Source organism: Apus apus, chromosome 3 (assembly GCF_020740795.1).
Source record: "Apus apus isolate bApuApu2 chromosome 3, bApuApu2.pri.cur, whole genome shotgun sequence".
In the NCBI taxonomy this organism is placed as follows: Eukaryota; Metazoa; Chordata; class Aves; order Apodiformes; family Apodidae; genus Apus; species Apus apus.
Genome location: NC_067284.1, coordinates 69773255 through 69791264, shown reverse-complemented (window position 1 = coordinate 69791264; position 18010 = coordinate 69773255). Strand labels below are relative to the sequence as shown.

Genomic DNA, 18010 nt, shown 5'->3' with positions numbered 1-18010 from the left:
TTTGGAAGGGGAAGATTGCATATAAATCAGCACAAAATAGTGTCTAAAGATATAGTGTAGCATTCAAACATTATTAACATCATGTCTCCATCTAAAAAAAAAAAAGTATGTGAGTTGCCTTGAATCAAGACCAAATGCCTCTAGCGTCAATGAACATTGATGCTTTAATACGAAATGCTAAACTTGGCCGATATGGCAGCAGCAGCAGAACATTTTGCCCACTGACGTGGCACATTATCCAAAATCAGACAAGAAACAGATTTACAAGACTGTTCTCCCATCCACTTTTAACAGAGAAGAATCGCATCCTCTGAGGATGTCCTGTCACATCTGAAGAAGACTAGCTTGGACACCATGTAATTCCATAGCAAATGACAAACAGCTCTGAGTTTCAGAAAGACCTGAGTTTTGTATAAATAAACTCCAAAACTAACCAAGAAGTATATTAAAATATCACCAAGATCCTAAGCCTTTTCACAGATTTTCTCTTAAACTGTCAACTAATCAGTTGAGAATTTTTAATTTTTCTAGGAGCAAAGCTAACATTTATTATAACAGCACAGTTAAAGATCAAGAAAAGGCTAGGAAAGGTGACTGTAATGTTTGCAGTCACAAAATTCCAAGATTTAGCATATACTAACAAATCTGTAACCAAGTATTCAGTTATATATTAAGCATCTTAAGTTTTTTGAAAGCTCTGCCTTTTCTAGTGACTGGAGAGTAGTTCAACACTTTAACAGAACAGACATCTCATTTATCAGCAATTATTCTGAAAGTACATCTGCCTACCTACTGAGTAGCGCATCACTGAGAGCTGTTCGTTGCCATCAGTGTGTATTGAAACCAGATCCCTCGTTTCTGCATCCAAAACAAACCACCTAGAGAGAGGAGAATTCCAATGAGTATCACTTCCACTAAACAAAAAAGCAAGCAAAAAAGCAATAATCTCTGCCTGCCTTCATCTTCTCATGCTAGACCCTCAAAAGCAGCACACTGAACATCTGTTTTTAATGGAATGTTTTTCTGGTTCACAAAGCCATACAAGATTCTCAGAAGAATCTAAAAAAGATTCTAAATACAGCCCAATTTTTCACTCCCTCCCATGAACACTGTAGTAATTACCAACATGTCTACTGGACGATAAACATGCCACCAGATAGCTAATATGACTCCATCTTATCATCCTGAAGCATTAGGGCTACAGCGGAATTTTAATCTATTACTTCTTCCCCATTTCAAAGGACAGCTCTGATTTAAAAATGGATGTTTCCATTTGCATGAAGCAAAGTTAAAAGAAATTTAAAAGCAGAATTAGCAGGAAAGAGTGGAAAACATTTCCATACTAATTTAAACAAAAAGTATATTCTAATTTCGTATTGTCTCCTCTGTCTCTGACACTTCTGTGAAGAATTTTATCAAACTAAGAAGAAATAACCATCTACTGAAATTTGATGGTTCATAACGTATATTTTTTTTAATATTTCCTGCTTGAATTATTTGTAACTAAGGTAATTAATTGCTCAGAGAAGCTCAGCGGAACGGCCACTGGCGGCAAGACAGGCAAGATGAGCACAATCTCAGCATTTCTGCAACAGTTCTGGTGCCCACCTAACTCCTAAACACAGTGAACGGTAGCAAAACAAAGTCAGTGAACACAGTTAAATACATTAAAGCTGTACTCAGAACTTCATTTCTTTGCTCTGAACTTCTCATCTCACAACTGTGTGCATACGTCACAGCCAGGTTTCTGTCCCTAGTGGAAGTGAGTGGCAATTCCATCCACCGTCTCACAGTGACCTCGCTGGAACACCATGACAGCTAGGACCATTTATTCCATAACAAGCTTATGTAACCTAAAGTAAACTCCAGGAACAACTGGGCACATCACTACGGATGGAGATTCCAGCTCTTGTTGATCTAGTGTCCGGCAGTTAAGGTATCTGGAAAGTGGTCTGGTCCCAGTGGCTTACAACCAGCCTGTGGTTAGAGAACCACATAAAAGAAATTAAACAACATACATGTAAAAATCCCCAGCCCCACATGGCATGGACTGCTGAATAATCTGCGTGCAAAACAGATGAAAACCAGTTAATATGTTTGCATTGGATAGCAGTAGAAACCACACACAGTTTCTCTGTTGTAATTCCCTGCTGAAAGTGGACTTTTGATTTCTTCCAATCTACACACAGAAGCTTTTTGCAGGTTCTCTGAATACATTAAGAGTTATAAGTTGCTACTTTGCTACTTAGTTCAAACTATGCCCTCCTTCAGCCCTGCCAAATGTTTCACTAAAACGTTACCTGGTTGATAAACCCTATCGAATCACAGAACGGTTTGGGTCAGAAAGGACCTTAAAGATCATCTAGTTCCAACCCCCCTACCATGGGCTGGGACACCTCCCACTAGACCACGTTGCTCAAAGCCCCATTCACTCTGGCCTTGAACACTTCCAGGGATGGGGCATCCGAAACTTCCATGGGCAACCTGTGCCATTGTCTCACCACTCTCACAGGAAAGAACTTCTTCCTGATGCCCAACCTAAATCTATCCTCTTTCATCTTACAGCCATTCCCCTTTGTCCTCTTGCTACAAGTCCCTCCCCAGCTTTTCTATAGCCCCTTCAGTTTCCAGAAGGCCACTATAAGGTCTCACTCTGAGCCATCTCTTTTCCAGGCTGAAGAACCCCAAATCTTTCAGCTTGCCTTTGTAGGAGAGGTGCTCTAGCCCTCTGATCATCTTTGTGCACCTCCCTCTGGACTTGCTCCAAGAGCTCCATGTCTTTCTTGTTCTGGGTGCCCCAGCACTGGAGGCAGTACTTGAGGTGAGGTCTCACAAGAACAGAGGGGGAGAATCTCCTTCCTTGACCTGCTGGCCACAATTCTTTTGATGTAGCCTAGGACACAGTTGGCTTTCTGGGCTGTAAGGACATGTTGTCAACGCATGCTGTGCTTCTAATCAACCAACACCACCAAGTTATTCTCCTCAGGACTGTTCTCCATCCATTCTCTGCCCAGCCAGTGTTTGTGCTTGTGATTGCCCTGACTCATGTGCAGGACCTTGCACTTGGCCTTACTGAACTTCATATAGTTTGCACAGGCCCACCTCTGATGCCTGTCAAGGTCTGACAAGGATGTGGATATTAAAGAACCAACCAAAATTAATTAAAAAAAGCCCAAAGATCCAAAGCCATAAAAGGGTTTGGCAGGGGGACAGAGAGAGGGTATCTATGCCATTTTGCCACCATAGAAAGAAAAACAATCACTCCATCATGACAGCAAAACTGCTCTAAAAGTACATCCTGATGGGTCAACAAGACAAGAGTGAAGAACACACAGGGCAGCATCACTGAGTTGAAGACAACTGGTTTTCAGGCCACACAGGAAGCTGGTCTGAAAGCCACTGCCCCACTGTTTCATTTTTATGTGTGAATCCAGACCAGGGTGGAAGCTCCTCACTGCTTTAAGCCCAGGTGGGCAAAACACCTCTGTGCATACTCAGCAAAACAGGAGATAGGAAGACCTTTTGCCAGCAAACTTGGGCACTATACAGTAAAATCTATTTATCTAGCAAGATGACACAGAATGCTGCCTGTTTGTTTATCCTGAGCAGCATAATTGCAGTGCTTGGGTATAAAAACTTCTGATGAGCACAGTAGCAACCAAAAGCAGCCTTCTTCCTCCACAAAGAGAATGGTTACCCCCATGTCCTCCCCCACAGGTGACCATGCTGCAGTGAGTTTCTTCAAGACAGCAAAGGGGAAACCTGAGCCATCTGTGTCACAAAATACACAACTAGGGCAGGGATGATGCTGCCTCAGAGACATGCTTCTTGAAGCTGGTCCTGGACCAGCTCTTTGGGTTGGTCCTTTGAGTCTGTTCCCCTAACCAGGTCATCCTTCAGGTAATATTATGTAAAATTAAAAATATCCAATCTAAAATGCAACCAGAAAAACATGTAAACCCCCATCATTTTACTGAAAGCACAGAGGTGGTATTGTAATGCTACCAATGTGAGACTGCTGGTGCTCTCAAGCATGCACATTGAACTTAATTCAGCAGTAGGGACAGCACTGAGTGACACCAGCCCCTCTCCAAAAATTGTACTGAACAAGAGTTCTTAGGAGCAATCTTAGCTGACTGAGGAAACAGCATGCTGTGACAATTTTGGTACTAATTTAAGAAAGCTAAGCGTAGGTCACATTTAGTTCAGCTGTTTCTTAATGCTTCCACAAGCCTGTCTCCATGAAGGAGGTCTCCAGTCTAGCAGCTACAGCAGTTCATTGGCATGCCTCACACAGGCCTTCCTCATGAGCAGCTCTGGTCTACCTTGAGACTGTGATGATTGGATCCATAGACTGGATGAAATAAATGGATGAGTGGCACCCCAGCTGTAAGACAGTAGCTCTTCTGCTTTGTCTGGGTTTTATTGACTTTCTCCCAATTATTACCGAGGATAACATGTTTGTGAGTTAACGGAAACAAGACAGAACTTTTGCCATTTTCATCCATTTCTTGTCTTCCCATTGATTTTCTTAAAAAAATACTAATAACATAACTAAAAAAATAAACGTTTTTAGAAAAAACCAAAACCCGCCCCCCCCCCCCCCCCCCCCCCAAACTACTCTCTTTTGGAAAAGAAATTCTCATCCCTGACAGATCTTACTGATAATTCACAGCTGTGAATACTGAATTTTTCTGATTAAAACACCAGGGAAATGGTATCCCAAAGTAGTCATGTATTTTTGCACTTACACTTGCAATTCCCTCATTTAGTTAATACTGAATGTTAAATCTGCAAGGTATTAATCAGAGTAAAGAAATCAACCCATCTTAAGAGATTGGTTCCCTGGGTTATTTAGGCTTCCTCATCTTAGTATCACAACTGATGCTGAACAGGTATGAATCTCAACAGCAATATTGACTGATTTATCTCCTTGTGGCTTTGGCTTATGCTTCTTGTCCTCCAGCCTTTAGTTTTCTTAAAAATATTAACTTTTTTTTAAAGAATCTTAGTATTTTTTTCTTCTGCAGTGCACAGCACTCAAGATGTCCTAAATGATTAGTTACAGAAAGTAACTTTCCTGCAAATAATATGACTGGCAGCATGGCAAAATGATCTGCATAGTGCCTTGGAAAACACACTTTTTTGGTAGGATTTATGATTGCCAGCCCTTTTTAGCTTTTCAGCTGTGCTTTTCCAGCAAACAGTAGGATCCACAAAGTTTTAGTTCTCTTTCAAGAAAGCTTAATCACAGACAATTGATAATCAGGCACAAAGAAGGCACTTAAATAAGTGGTTAACAAAACCTGCAGCAGATCACTTCCAGACAGCCCAAAAAGTGAAATGATACTGAGATACTCATGGGAAGTTGTATTTGAAAAGCACACCAAAAACTTGATGTGTTTGCTTGATAAAAACACACCACTGTGCAACAACCGAAAATAACGGGAAGAGAGGTAGAAAATCCAGTTTTCTTCAGATGTCAGAATTTTAATAATCAAACCCAACTTTCTTAATGCTCCGTTCCCTACCCCTATCTTATTGACCTCTGCACTGGAAGCAGAAAACACTAGAACAACAACAGTCACATCCAAGGTTTATCAAACTCTAAACAGATTACACTAATTTAGTATTGGCTTTACGCATTTTGGGCTATGAATCAAGTAAGTTATTAAATATCTTGTCAAGGGCCTGAAACTATTTTCTCTCATACATTAATCAAGATACATCACGCAGCCTTCATTCCTTGGGAAATAACTCCCTTGGACTGGATTATCTGGCACAGAAAGCACAGTGTAATGCTGCTGGTTAGGCAGTAAATTTAAAACTGTTCTGTTTATCTTGATTCACAACTCCATTTATTTCTCATACACTTGTACACTCAGCAGGCCTCATTTCAATTCAGTTTCATTTGTATATATCAAACCTATCAATGAGTCATGCGATTTCAGAATGCAATGAAATATAATGGTGACACTATAACTGCTCAGTTCCAAGAAGAACAGTGAAAAAAAACCCAACAAAACAAAAAACCCCTAAGGCCGGCATCATAAATTTATCTAACATGGTATGAACCAGTTACCTCAAGTAATTAAAAAAACAAAAATCTGTTGCATGTGACTCATTTCCTGGGAGATGATACTAACCCAGAGTTTGGATATGAATTTAACATTTTTCCACCACTAGAAGCCTGAGTTAAAGCATTTGGCTTGTGTTTTGACAGCTTTCAAATAAGCAACCATTTTAAGGATGAATGTGAAGTGCTCAACAGCACTTTAATGCAGCAATGTGCCAGGTTGAACCGTCTTACACAAAAATCAAAATATTAGCCAGTTAACTTGCCTTTCTATGTCAAATTTAGAAGGTTTCAAGTGCATTTGATTTGGAAAAGAGAAAGATATGTCTATTATAAACTAATGTCACACACACATACACAATATATAAAATATATGATACTTGCTAAAGCCAATAAGGAGTGCTCATGGAAACCCTCACAAAAAATAGTGTAAAAAACCCAAACAATCAATATCTGGGCTTTCATGAAAGAGTGGTTAAAAAACCAAAATAGCCTAACAACAGTCAAAGAATCCTTTCTGTCTTCATATAACTCACTCTAAGGGAGATCTGTCCCCTTTCCTCAGTCTTTTTAAGCTACCTAACTTCAGGCAAAAAGAGTAACAAACAAATGACAAATAAATTCCAATATATTAGATGTCTAATATCAAATGGTCTCCTTTAAATTTTCAAAATTCAATCGAAAAGTATTTACCTGCCCGAGTGTGTTCCTATGGCAACCACTGCTCCACTGGGATGGAAGTCAGCACAGTGCCCTGGTTCCTGAATGGAGAGGTACAGACATATCATTCACCCGGCTGCTTCCTTAGGGTCAAACATCTTTCCTTGTACCAAAGCTACTCTAAAAGCCTGAGGCGAACTGACACAGTGAAAAACTAATTAGTTAGCAGCATGCTTACAATCATCCAACGGATTTTAATTTTTCAGTGACAGGGATGACATGATGATCTTGCAAGCAAAAGGCCTACATTGCTCTGTAAAAGGATGTTTTTAATTGGATAGTAGGACAGAATCAGCCAGAAGAGGCAATGAACAGTGACAGTATGGTAGGATTTCTCAGGCCAAAACTGTCCACGTTTGTATGATATCCTCCTTGAACTGTCTGAATAACTGGGAAAGAAGTTAAACTATATCAAGAACAATATACACTGAGTTTTACTTGACTTGCATTGTTAGAATGGCATCAGACAACGGTAAGCAGATTACAGCCTATACAACGCCTGATTAGCCTGGTTAAGTTTACCAAAGATCCCAAACAGCTGGTTTTAATGCCATAATTACAGAATTTCTGCTTCTTTTGAATCACATGGAACAAGGGTGTTTTAGAAAATCAGTGCTTTTTCCTGTTTTCCCACTTTATATATATGTTAAAGGGTTGACATACATCTAGCAGCCTGGTCCATTCCAGTGTGTGGTCCACAGAGTTCCACATACAGACTTGCCTATCTTGGGCACATGTTAAAAATAAGTCTTTGAAAGGATGGGATGCCAGTCCCCAGAGTTCATCTGTATGACCCTGGAAAGAAAACACACAATTCAACAATGAATAAAGACTCTCTTAAAATAACACACCAGAGGGGAAAGTCTTTACATTTTTGGGTTTAGTTTAAAGAAGTTGCGCTTACCTGTACCTCTACTATGAAACCATCATTAAATGTTCCCCGCAAAACAAAGTTTCGTGAAGTACCCACTAAAAACTGATCTGCTTTTCCTTCTGCTACTGCTCTGATTGTTCCATACTGGTCAGGAACCTAGGAAAAGAAACACCTGTAAAGTCCCAAAACGTTTCTTGATAGGTGCTTATATTTGGAGGCTAAAAATAGTGCACAATGACAGTATCAGAACTGCAGTTCCCCAGTAAAAAGGAACAATCCAATTATGTAGACACTGGATCAGGACTTAACTCGAAATTCACAACCACAACGTTTTCATTTTAATAAGTCTCAGTTGAAAAAAATTACAAACTAAATTACATGAATTTTTAAGTGTCAAATACACTAGAAAAATGCACTCCACAACCTTACAACTCAGCATATAAGGACAGGAATGATACATAGTTACTTTTTTGTTTCAAAACACATTGTGAAAAGTAAGAAAATGCTGTAGCACACAGTAAATGCTTCCTGATTCTCTTAATGCTTCCTGATCAGCCTTAAGTAAATGTTCATATGCCTTATGTCAGCAACAACTCCAAATGTTATTGTTCATTGCATGCTTGAATTCTAATACACGGTTTTATTTTACAGTATGCAGGTGTTTGGTTTTCTAAATGATTTACCTTTAGAAAACACACTAACTTTAGTATTAGCTACATGAGACAGAAAATCAATGCAATAATTCAGACAGGTGTGTGCCAGGGTTCTGGTAATATTTCTCAAGATACAAAAATAGCTTAAATATAACATTATTAACAAAGGAAAACAGAGACACTAATATGAATAGTGTTACTTAAGCCTCAGAGTTGCACATGATGGTCAATGCTTACTTATTCTCAGCCATGTTTTCTAAAGGCCAATATTAGATTCAAGGTAATAACTATACGTGTTAAGGGAAAAATGCTGCTAAAAATGGACACTAGGTAAGTGGAGTAAACTATTAGAAGAACTGTTTGAGTACTATGCATTATTTCAAGAGGTCAAATTATTTCAGGGAAAAAACCCCAGTATTTTAAAATCCATGATGTATCATTTTTCCAGTTCATCTCCACTTATCTAAAATTGCCATGTAGCCAAATCACAAAGACATACATATTCACTAAACACCTGTTATAAGATAAAGCTAAAACAAGTTTCTCAACATAGCTCATTAAGTCTCAGAGAACACCCATATGTACCATGTTGATTGTATGCCTTATGTAAAAAATTCTATTAAGAGTCCTCGAATCCTAGTAACACTGTCTTTCTCCAGACAAAAACACAGGCAATACTGAAGAATATCCTCAAAAAAGGGAGCCTTTTACAGGCTCATTTATAGGGTGAGAATGTAAACAATTTGTCATCCACTCAGGAAGACAGTAACCAGAAGATACTCTATCATCCTAACTACAGATCCTCCAAAGGGCGAGGAGGACTTTGTCTTGCTAGTCAATACTTTGCTCACAGTAATTTGTCTCTTTCTTACCTCAATTTCCCTTTCAGGATTCAAATCATGATCCCACAGGATGATCTTTCGGTCTTTCCCACCTCCAGTTAGCAGCATCCCATTCCTCATTTGACAGAGTGTGAACACACTGCCATCGTGAGCTTTAATTTGTTTGCTTATCTGATATACTCCTACATGCACAAAAAAAAAATAAGGAACACCACTTGTTTTTTCACCTGGGGTTGACAAGAAGCTGTGCCTTTTGGCAGAAGAATAAAGTAACAGTGTAGAATAAATAATTACATTTCGACTGTCAGGCTATTAGGATTACATTAGTATTGCAAACACAAGGTGGTAGTGTTTTCTTACAGGATAAAAAGATAAATAAAAATTCTGCCTTTCTCAATAGAATTTTTTTTTGAGATTGATTGGTCTACAACTTCTGAAAACAACAACAAGAACTATTTGCAAAATGCAAGAGAAACTTTCCTTTACAGCTAATAAATATTTAGCAAGTAATTATCAGAAAAAGAATTAAAAGTTATTTTATGAAAAGAAACTCAAAGACTTGCTGTCTATAGTCTTATGGGAATAAAAAATGAATTATTTATAGCAAAGTTTCCAGGATGCATGAACCTAGTATCTAATGCTGGATGTTGCCTCACTTAAAAATAGCATAACCAGCATTTGGCATCTATCAATTTAGCAGCCTACCCAAAGGAAAACACTAGGAAGAATGAAAGAAAGATAAGAAAATTAAACAACAAAGATAGCCAAGGAAGCCTTTTGCATCCTCTTCAGATCTTCGTTTCAAAAGAACTGCTGTAGGAAAAAAGCAAGACTTGTGTATTTTCAAACAGCAATCACAGAAAAAGCCTAAAATGCCACCCGAATAAATACCAGCTTAACTTCACTGACAGCCTATGGCTCAAATCTGTTCCAGTCAACGTGCTCTCACACTGTGAAAGAGAGTTTAAGCAAGTCCTGTGACCAATCTAATGTCATAAAACAACTGAAAGATTCCATATTTAGTTAAGTCAATGTAAATAAATGTTCTATTTGATATCTTTTAAGGTTATACTGGGAAAAAGTTATTTTTGCACAAGAACTTCAATGTTGAACATGAGATAAGTTGTTAAATTACTTTTCCATAGCAGTTAGCTTCAATGACAAGAAAAAGATTTACCTACAAAAACAGACATACCATTGAGAATTTACTTTTTACATGAATGTTTTTCTGGCATACCATTTTAAACAACCACGTTTGAAATAGCTGTCAAGTAAAATAAATTATCCTTGAATTTATAAGTTACCTTAAGGCTTAACTGTGCCAGGTCTGCATATGCTGGGTAACAAATAATTTTCCTTTCTTTTTTACAAAAGCTTTGTCCTAAAGAGTAAGTTTAACATAAATTACAAGAAAATAAGTTTTAAGGTATATTTTGCAGCCAAGACTGGAGTATCTACTGAATCAGATACTGTTATTTGCATAACTGGTACAACTACAACTATGCTTTTTTTTTTTTTTACTTCACATATGAGTGCTACTAGCATCAGCTTCAACACTTAATGGTATTCCTCTGAAACTAAGCATGGTACAGCATAAACCTTAAGAGGCAAAAGTAGCCTGCAAAATCCTCAAAGCAATCCTCCAGCTTTTTTCAAATTACAGGATGAAAGGAAAGCTGATTAACTACACATCTTTTAAATGCAAAACATTTTGGTAATGTAGTTTTCATTCACTTCAGGCAGTCTTAGTTATTCAGATTGCTATTCAGTCAGCATGCAACTTGAAGAAGTACCAGGAAGCACACAACCTTAGTTGGGCTTTTTTACCTGTTCCTCTTCTAATGCAATCCTTTATGTTTCTCTTCTACAGACTATCTAAAATCTGTGATTAACTATGCATGTATCTTACCTTTAGGTCCTTTTCCTGGAGTAGATTCTACAGTAGTTTTGCCCCATATAAGTATTATCCCACCTGAGTCTCCAGTGAGCACATCACCATTTCCCAAAAAAGCCAAGCACTGAACAAATTTGGGTTTTTCATATTTCTGAAACAAAATGAGCAAAAGAAAGGGATAACTGCTTGTACTTTTTACGTAATTAGTACCATGTATCCACACCCACGGACCCTGCATACATTTCAGAAGAATTTTTTAACTTTCATTGTTTGTTTACCTCTCTGCTCAAACAGTACACGGTAAAAAGAGAGCAAACTTACAGAAAACACAAGCAGATCATTCCACTGATTTAAAACTAACCTGATATCAAGACATTTCTTACCCCGAATATCCCTTGCTTCCTTGATAATGAATTGCCACTCCAGGTCCAGAAAAATATATGAGATTTTCCACATGTTATTATGGTATTTGCATCAGTTGGATGGAATTCTACAGCAAGAACAACTTCATTTGTAGTCTGAAATTATAATTGAAATAATATTTATTCATGTGGCACTAACTACTAGAAACACATGTAGAATCCCAAGTTTCAGAACACGGATACGAGGAACTACACAGCTCGTTGTATGCTTGAAAAAATCTGTAAGTGTTCTGTTTTACACCAACTGCCTGAATAATTGCACATACCATTTCATATATATATATATATTTATATATTTTTACATTCATAAGAGATCTTTATAAAACTTCAATAGAAGCCAGGGTTTTACATTCACTTTTAAAATCGTAACAGCTTCTGCTCAGGAGTAGCTAAGACTTCTGCCATGGAAAGTGAAAGATGTATAAAGGACACTTACTTGGGTTGAAAACCCTCCTTAGTTTTTACACAGACCAGTCTGCTATTCTGGATAACAAAATGTGACAGAGGCAAGTGAGACAATGGTAACATAGTAGGATTATATCCATCATTCTTTTTCCTCTCCTTTCCTCCTCACAAAGAAGAAAAAAAGAAGCCTTCAAAACTCAAAACTCTGAAACACAGGGTCCCACGTCTGTATTTTTACTGGCTGCATATACTATCACTGAATTACTTACACTTCACCAATAGGATTTTACAAACACAACAAGCTGACTGGTCATTTATCTAACTTCTAATGTATATTCAACCAAACTGCCTTTGAAGACAATCTGCCGGAGGCAACGACTCCATGAAACACTTAAGTAAATGCATTAATGCATTTACTTCTGTGGGATTTAAGCCCATACTTTAAAGGAATACACATAAAAGTGCTGCTGAATCAGCACCCGTGGGAGTATCCTTTCCCACTCCACCATTTTTGGCACACTTTAGGAAAACAACCTTCTTAAGTTTCATTTCTTGTTAGTGGTCATATTTATTCAATTATGCTTTTCACACACAGTTTCCTCTGCATGTGCGGATCTGCTACATCCACAAATAATTTGTAAAGTAAGGACTGAAAAATGTCATCAAGTTCAGATGAGAAAAGGTTTTGCACCCTAGTTCAAAGGATGGAACTCTGCTCACAGCACCTATTGTGGAAGGTGGTGAAGACACTGCAAGATCAAGCCCTAAATATGAGTAAGTACTGAAGGGCTAGCTGTTCCTGACAATTTGTTTTTAGACAATTCTGAAATACCATGGAACTCCATGGGGGGTGAATATAGTCAAAACACAATGCCAATAAAATGTGAAATGCATGGCTTATGCCAAATAGCCTTATAGTAATATAAGCAAGAAAATAAAAATACGGACCTAGAATTACATTAAAACTTACAGAATCGAATATAATTAGTACTGGCCAATATAATTTTAAAAAAAGGGTAAAACCAACCTGATTCTATGATCTCAAATTGCAAGTTTGTAACCATATAGACATATATGCCTGTAGAGTATTCCACTTGACCCATGATTGAAAAGAACTATAAAATACTCAATTCCACATCCATTCAATAAACATTACACGAAAACCAAGTGCTTACATTAACATCTCTGAACACTTCTAATGGATCAGAAATTTAGGCTAGGAAAGAAATAGGTAGGCAGGCAAGACTGCAGTCTACAAAAGTACTAATGGACTTCAAATGAGAAGAGACATGTACCAAGAATCAGTGTCTGGAGCTTGATTCATACAAAAATGAAGAACTACTAAAAATCTAACTTAAAAAAAAACCCAAACTACTACAGATTGAATAATCACTTCAGTTTCTTAAAGCTCCCCAGGATTTTTAATTAGGAAAATATCAGAGAAATGGATTGGCTTTTAGCGATGAGTAAAATGTCATTAGAAGCACTCCAATATTGAAAACCCTGCCAATATACAAGTTAAGAATACATTTCTTTTGTGCCCTTACACGTCAGCAGCATTACACCATTGCAGTTTCCAAGTAAGATTAAATGTGTCTTACAAACTGCTGTATTTATGGGAATAAAACCACTTGTATTTCAGAATATTAATTTGTGCAATACTTACCTTTATTTCTGCTATTTTTGATTTCCTCTGCCAATCCCATACAGTAAGCATATGCTCATTAGAGTCATCAACTACACACAAATGAGTACCAGAATCCTACAGGAAAAAGAAAAAATAAGAAGTGTTGTACTATCATACTCTATATAGAAACAGGGCAGGAGAGTAGTATATTAAAAATCACAAAAGTACAAACTTAAATTCATCAAGTCCTTTTTAAGCAAATTTAAGCTCAATATATCTGTTTCCTTTTCTCTTACAGACAGACAGATAAAAATCTCGGAATTTATTTGGGAATAAGCATAAACTCACAAAAAATGACTGTGCTTCAAATGATATTCTAGGAAAGCTTTAACAGCTTTAACAGCATCTTACCAAATCTATCCTTTCAGTTTGTTTTTTTTGGTGGGCATTTTTGAGTGATTTTTTTTTCCTTGATTGCAATATTATGCTAGTTGCAAAGAGGTTCCTCCCTTTTTCTATTCTGCAAATAGGCTTTTTTCCTCAGGTCTCAGAGCACAGACACACAGTTCCACTTGTATTTAATGCAAAAAATTCCTTAGTGTTTTCTTTATTTTGTTTTTAAAATGATGGAACATGTATTTATTAATCTTGAAAAAATATATATATATATGAGTATAAAGTTGTATTAGAGTGACAGGCATGACAGTACTTCTCTCACAATATTCTGTTTTATTTATGCTACTTTCTATTTGTATAAAAAAAAATAATTTTTTAATTTACTGAAAGACAAAAGCTAGAGGAAACTAACTTAACATTTCAATGTGTAGGTTTTTATTTCAAATAGGTCACCCAGAACGACTGTTACATCTCCATCCTTGAAAATACTCAAAACCTATTTGGATCAGAGCCCTGAGCAGCCTGCTCTGGCTGAACCTGCTGTGAGCAGGACAGGGGATGAGGTGATCTCCAAATCTCCCTTCTCACCTCAGCTGTCCTGTGAATCCCCTCCTCTTTTAGCAAAATACGGCAGATGTTCTTTTTCTGAATATTTTATATGTACTAATTCTTCTTGCTGGGATGCTAGAATCACAGCCTGGGTTCTCAGGGGGTGTGATGTGTATCAGTGCTTTGGCAAAAGTACAAAGGCAGCTTAAGGATTAAAATATATACATATTTTACAGAAAAATAAACTCATTGCCAGTTTTGAAATAAGAAATTTATAAATGCTAAGTAGCTCATCCCTATTTGCTACTGATTTTTCTGATAAATCCTATGAGCCCAATACCAAGATGTTTTTTTTAATTTTTTTTTTTTTTTTCCTCATATGTAAAATAGAGGCACAAACTGAACAACTTGTTCTTCAGGAAAAAAATAGTACCATATAATAATTTTTTTTTTTTTTTTTAAATTTCCTGTTGGTGGATAAAAAAAACCCTTACCCCAGCTGTGCAAGCAGAAAAGTTACCCTATCAGAACTCACTATAATTTGTTTTTCATGAACCTCACTAACAAACTCGTTTTTAACACGCAAAACAAAAACCCAAGCCCCTCATAATGAAAACCAAACTACCAAACCCAGCACAGACTTCAATTTCTACTGAAGGCTTTTCTTGCCTGCTATTTATTCACTGTGCTTGTTTGTTACCACAATTACATGTGCAATTTCCTGTTTTACCAGCTAGCTCACTGTCCGCTGCTTTTATAAAGCATGCATAAGCTTTACTGACACACTTTTAGTACCAAAACAGATCAGCTAGACAACTACGTGCAAAAAATCTCCAGAGATGTCCTTCCCTTTTACACAGCATTGGATCCCTCATTTAACACCCCAAACAATCACACCCATCTTACCGCTTTTGAGAAGTCCAAACACCCCACTCCTCGTTCAAAAGTCCCGAGGCCGATAACCTGCAGTGTCACCAGGCTCACCGAGTCCCAAACCCTAACATGGGGCTGCAGAGGCTGCGTGAAAAAGCAACGGGACAAACAGTGTCATCAACAGTGAAAGCAGCATCATGTGCAGGTGTCAAGGCTTGCTAAGCAGGTGCTACCTGAATTACAAAAAACTGCAGATCGAAATGCAGGATGACCTGTGCTAAAGATGCCACTGAGTGGTATCTTGAAGCTCAAAAGGTGAGAGTCAAGACAATTTTGCTCCCTGTGTCTGGGCTACAAACGTGGCAGTGGTGTTGTTGAAGCAAGAAATCAGGTATGGTGGCATTTGAATAGCTGTGAAAAAAACCCTTTGCCCCATTTAAGTAATTGAACAAATAATGGAAGCGTCATCTTGCATTTCAGACCCCAGATCTATCAATCTTATGCAACAACTGAAAATAATTCTCAAACTTCATTGTTTTTTTAATATATAAAATAGGAAAAAACACCCCAACACCCTGGTGCACCAAGTCCCCTAACCATCACCAACCACTCAATTAAAATCTCCATGGTTATATTGCACACAAACACTATCCCAAACCAGCTCATCTTCACAAATGTGAAACAATCACAAATAAAGTGGAAACTGAGTTGGCTTAAGGACAGCATTCACCAAAGAAAGTGATGACAAATCATTCCACTGATGAAAAAAACAAACCACAAACCAACCAGCCCTAACCAGAGAGTCAAATACTCAGTGGAAATCCTAACAGTGTCTAATACAAAAAAAACACACATCTATTTCTTACAAAATCTAAGAAATTAAGTGGGACATCTGAACAAGTGTTATTTTTACCGTGTTTCTACACCTCATAGTTATTCCCCCCCCCCCCCCTTTTTTTTTCCTCTGTCTGCAACTTCAAGAGGATAATCCAATTATTCAATTCTGACAGAGTTCACCAATAGCCAGGGCCAAGAGTATTTAAATGCTCTTTTGTAGGAAAGCTTGACACACCTTTCATGAATTCTCAAAAGTTGGTTGCCTACTTCATTAAGCTTTAAGAGTACAAAGACCCACAGAACTGGGGACTTGTTCTCCACTGGGGGACTTACTGAAAGAAATGAGACAGAAGTGATGTGGCCTTATACATGAATTACAAGCTTCACATTTGCTTGCAGAATTAAAATTGAGTTTTCCTGTATCGCAAATATAGGACTTCTGCTCTTTTTGATGTATGGCTGAATGATTAGTTGTTACTGTCGTTTGCTAGAGATATAGGCTGTTCCCTTAAAAACAGCTAAATATCTCAGTAAATGCAGTGCATAAAACAAACTGCAAAAAGGTCACAGTGAGAATTTAAAAAAAACAACACTTTTTCCTAATTTTCAAAACAAGATACTACTGCTCAACAGCTCTATTACTTACCCTTCCATCTTTATCCACTCCAGCTAACTGTCCTGTTGCAATTCTAATTTTGTCTGGATGAACTGCAAGACTAAGACAGACAGAAATATGACTTGCTTTTGCTGTCGTAGGTCTTCAAAACTGAGAGGTTTTTTTGTATTATTTTTTTTCCTCAACGGAAGCCCATGAAGACGCTTATGATCCTAAATCCCACTTCTAATGAGACAGCTTGAATGTTTTTCATCAGACTATTTAATTACACACTGTACTGATGGGTAGATGGATGCTGGCACACAACCAGCTCCACGTGTGCCCTGACAAAGTATATAATAGTATATAGTAGTGTACTACTACTCCTGAAGCACTATATCGGGAGTCCACTGTAACAAAACATACATTGTTTCATGATGAACATCCTAACACGCAGTTATGTGCCATATTTATTAACACTAAACCTACAGATAGCATGAACCTGGGAAAAAAAAAAAAAAAAGCTGAAAAGTTGGCTGCAGGCATGTGCACCCAGGAGTCAGGGATTATTGCCACTTGAAATGACTTACTGATGTAATTGTACTAATGAAGTTCTCCAGTACAGTGCACTGCTAGTGTAAGAACAAACCTGCTTTTGCTTATCACATTTTGCTTTGGAGCTAGTATGAAAAAACAGATTTCAGAGTGCACATCCTCTTAGTTCTAGTGATTTTTTGACTGGCCCTCTTATTTGCTTTCTTTGTAAAATTACAGAAGTGAAGAAAGCCCTTGAAACAGGAAAGGAGGAGCAGGGGGGAGCTTGAAGAGGTCAGAATGACAAACACCAAAATAATTTACAATTCAGTCTAGTTTTTTGAATGAAAGTGAAGAACATAAAATTGACAGCATTCCTCCCATGGGAAGCAATTACAGTTCTCAAAGCTCTGCCACGAGAAAAGAGGTTTAGATGGCAACTCTTCTCCATTCAGTTACAGTAGGGAGCTTATGTTCACAATTACATTATGTGCACTGTTCTTCAGACCAACATTGTAAAGTCAGCAACTGCCTTTACACCCACAATGACGTTGGCTCGGGCTTCCCTGATTCTCTGGTTTTGCAAACATCTTTCTGATTTCCCAGACCATCTTTCTAGCTGGATGGGGAATCCACCAAAACATGACAAAAATTGTTGCTCAGTTTTCCCTCTCGTTTTCTAACTCACCTTTAAGATTATACCTTTGCCATAT

The 18010-nt window shown here is 37.6% G+C and overlaps 1 protein-coding gene across 4 annotated transcripts in view; it reads right to left on the bottom strand.

Annotated features, from left to right (window-relative positions):
* Window positions 1-18010, bottom strand: part of EML4 (EMAP like 4) — a 162776-nt gene that overhangs the window by 14218 nt on the left and 130548 nt on the right. For all 4 annotated transcript variants that reach the window (XM_051615928.1, XM_051615929.1, XM_051615930.1 and 1 more), the window contains 10 exons: window positions 16815-16884; window positions 15365-15475; window positions 13553-13648; window positions 11443-11577; window positions 11075-11210; window positions 9196-9347; window positions 7701-7826; window positions 7460-7591; window positions 6770-6837; window positions 790-878 (listed from right to left, as the gene is read on the bottom strand). In XM_051615928.1, coding sequence (XP_051471888.1) covers window positions 790-878; window positions 6770-6837; window positions 7460-7591; window positions 7701-7826; window positions 9196-9347; window positions 11075-11210; window positions 11443-11577; window positions 13553-13648; window positions 15365-15475; window positions 16815-16884 — 1115 coding nt within the window. The remainder of the gene's footprint in view (window positions 1-789; window positions 879-6769; window positions 6838-7459; window positions 7592-7700; window positions 7827-9195; window positions 9348-11074; window positions 11211-11442; window positions 11578-13552; window positions 13649-15364; window positions 15476-16814; window positions 16885-18010) is intronic.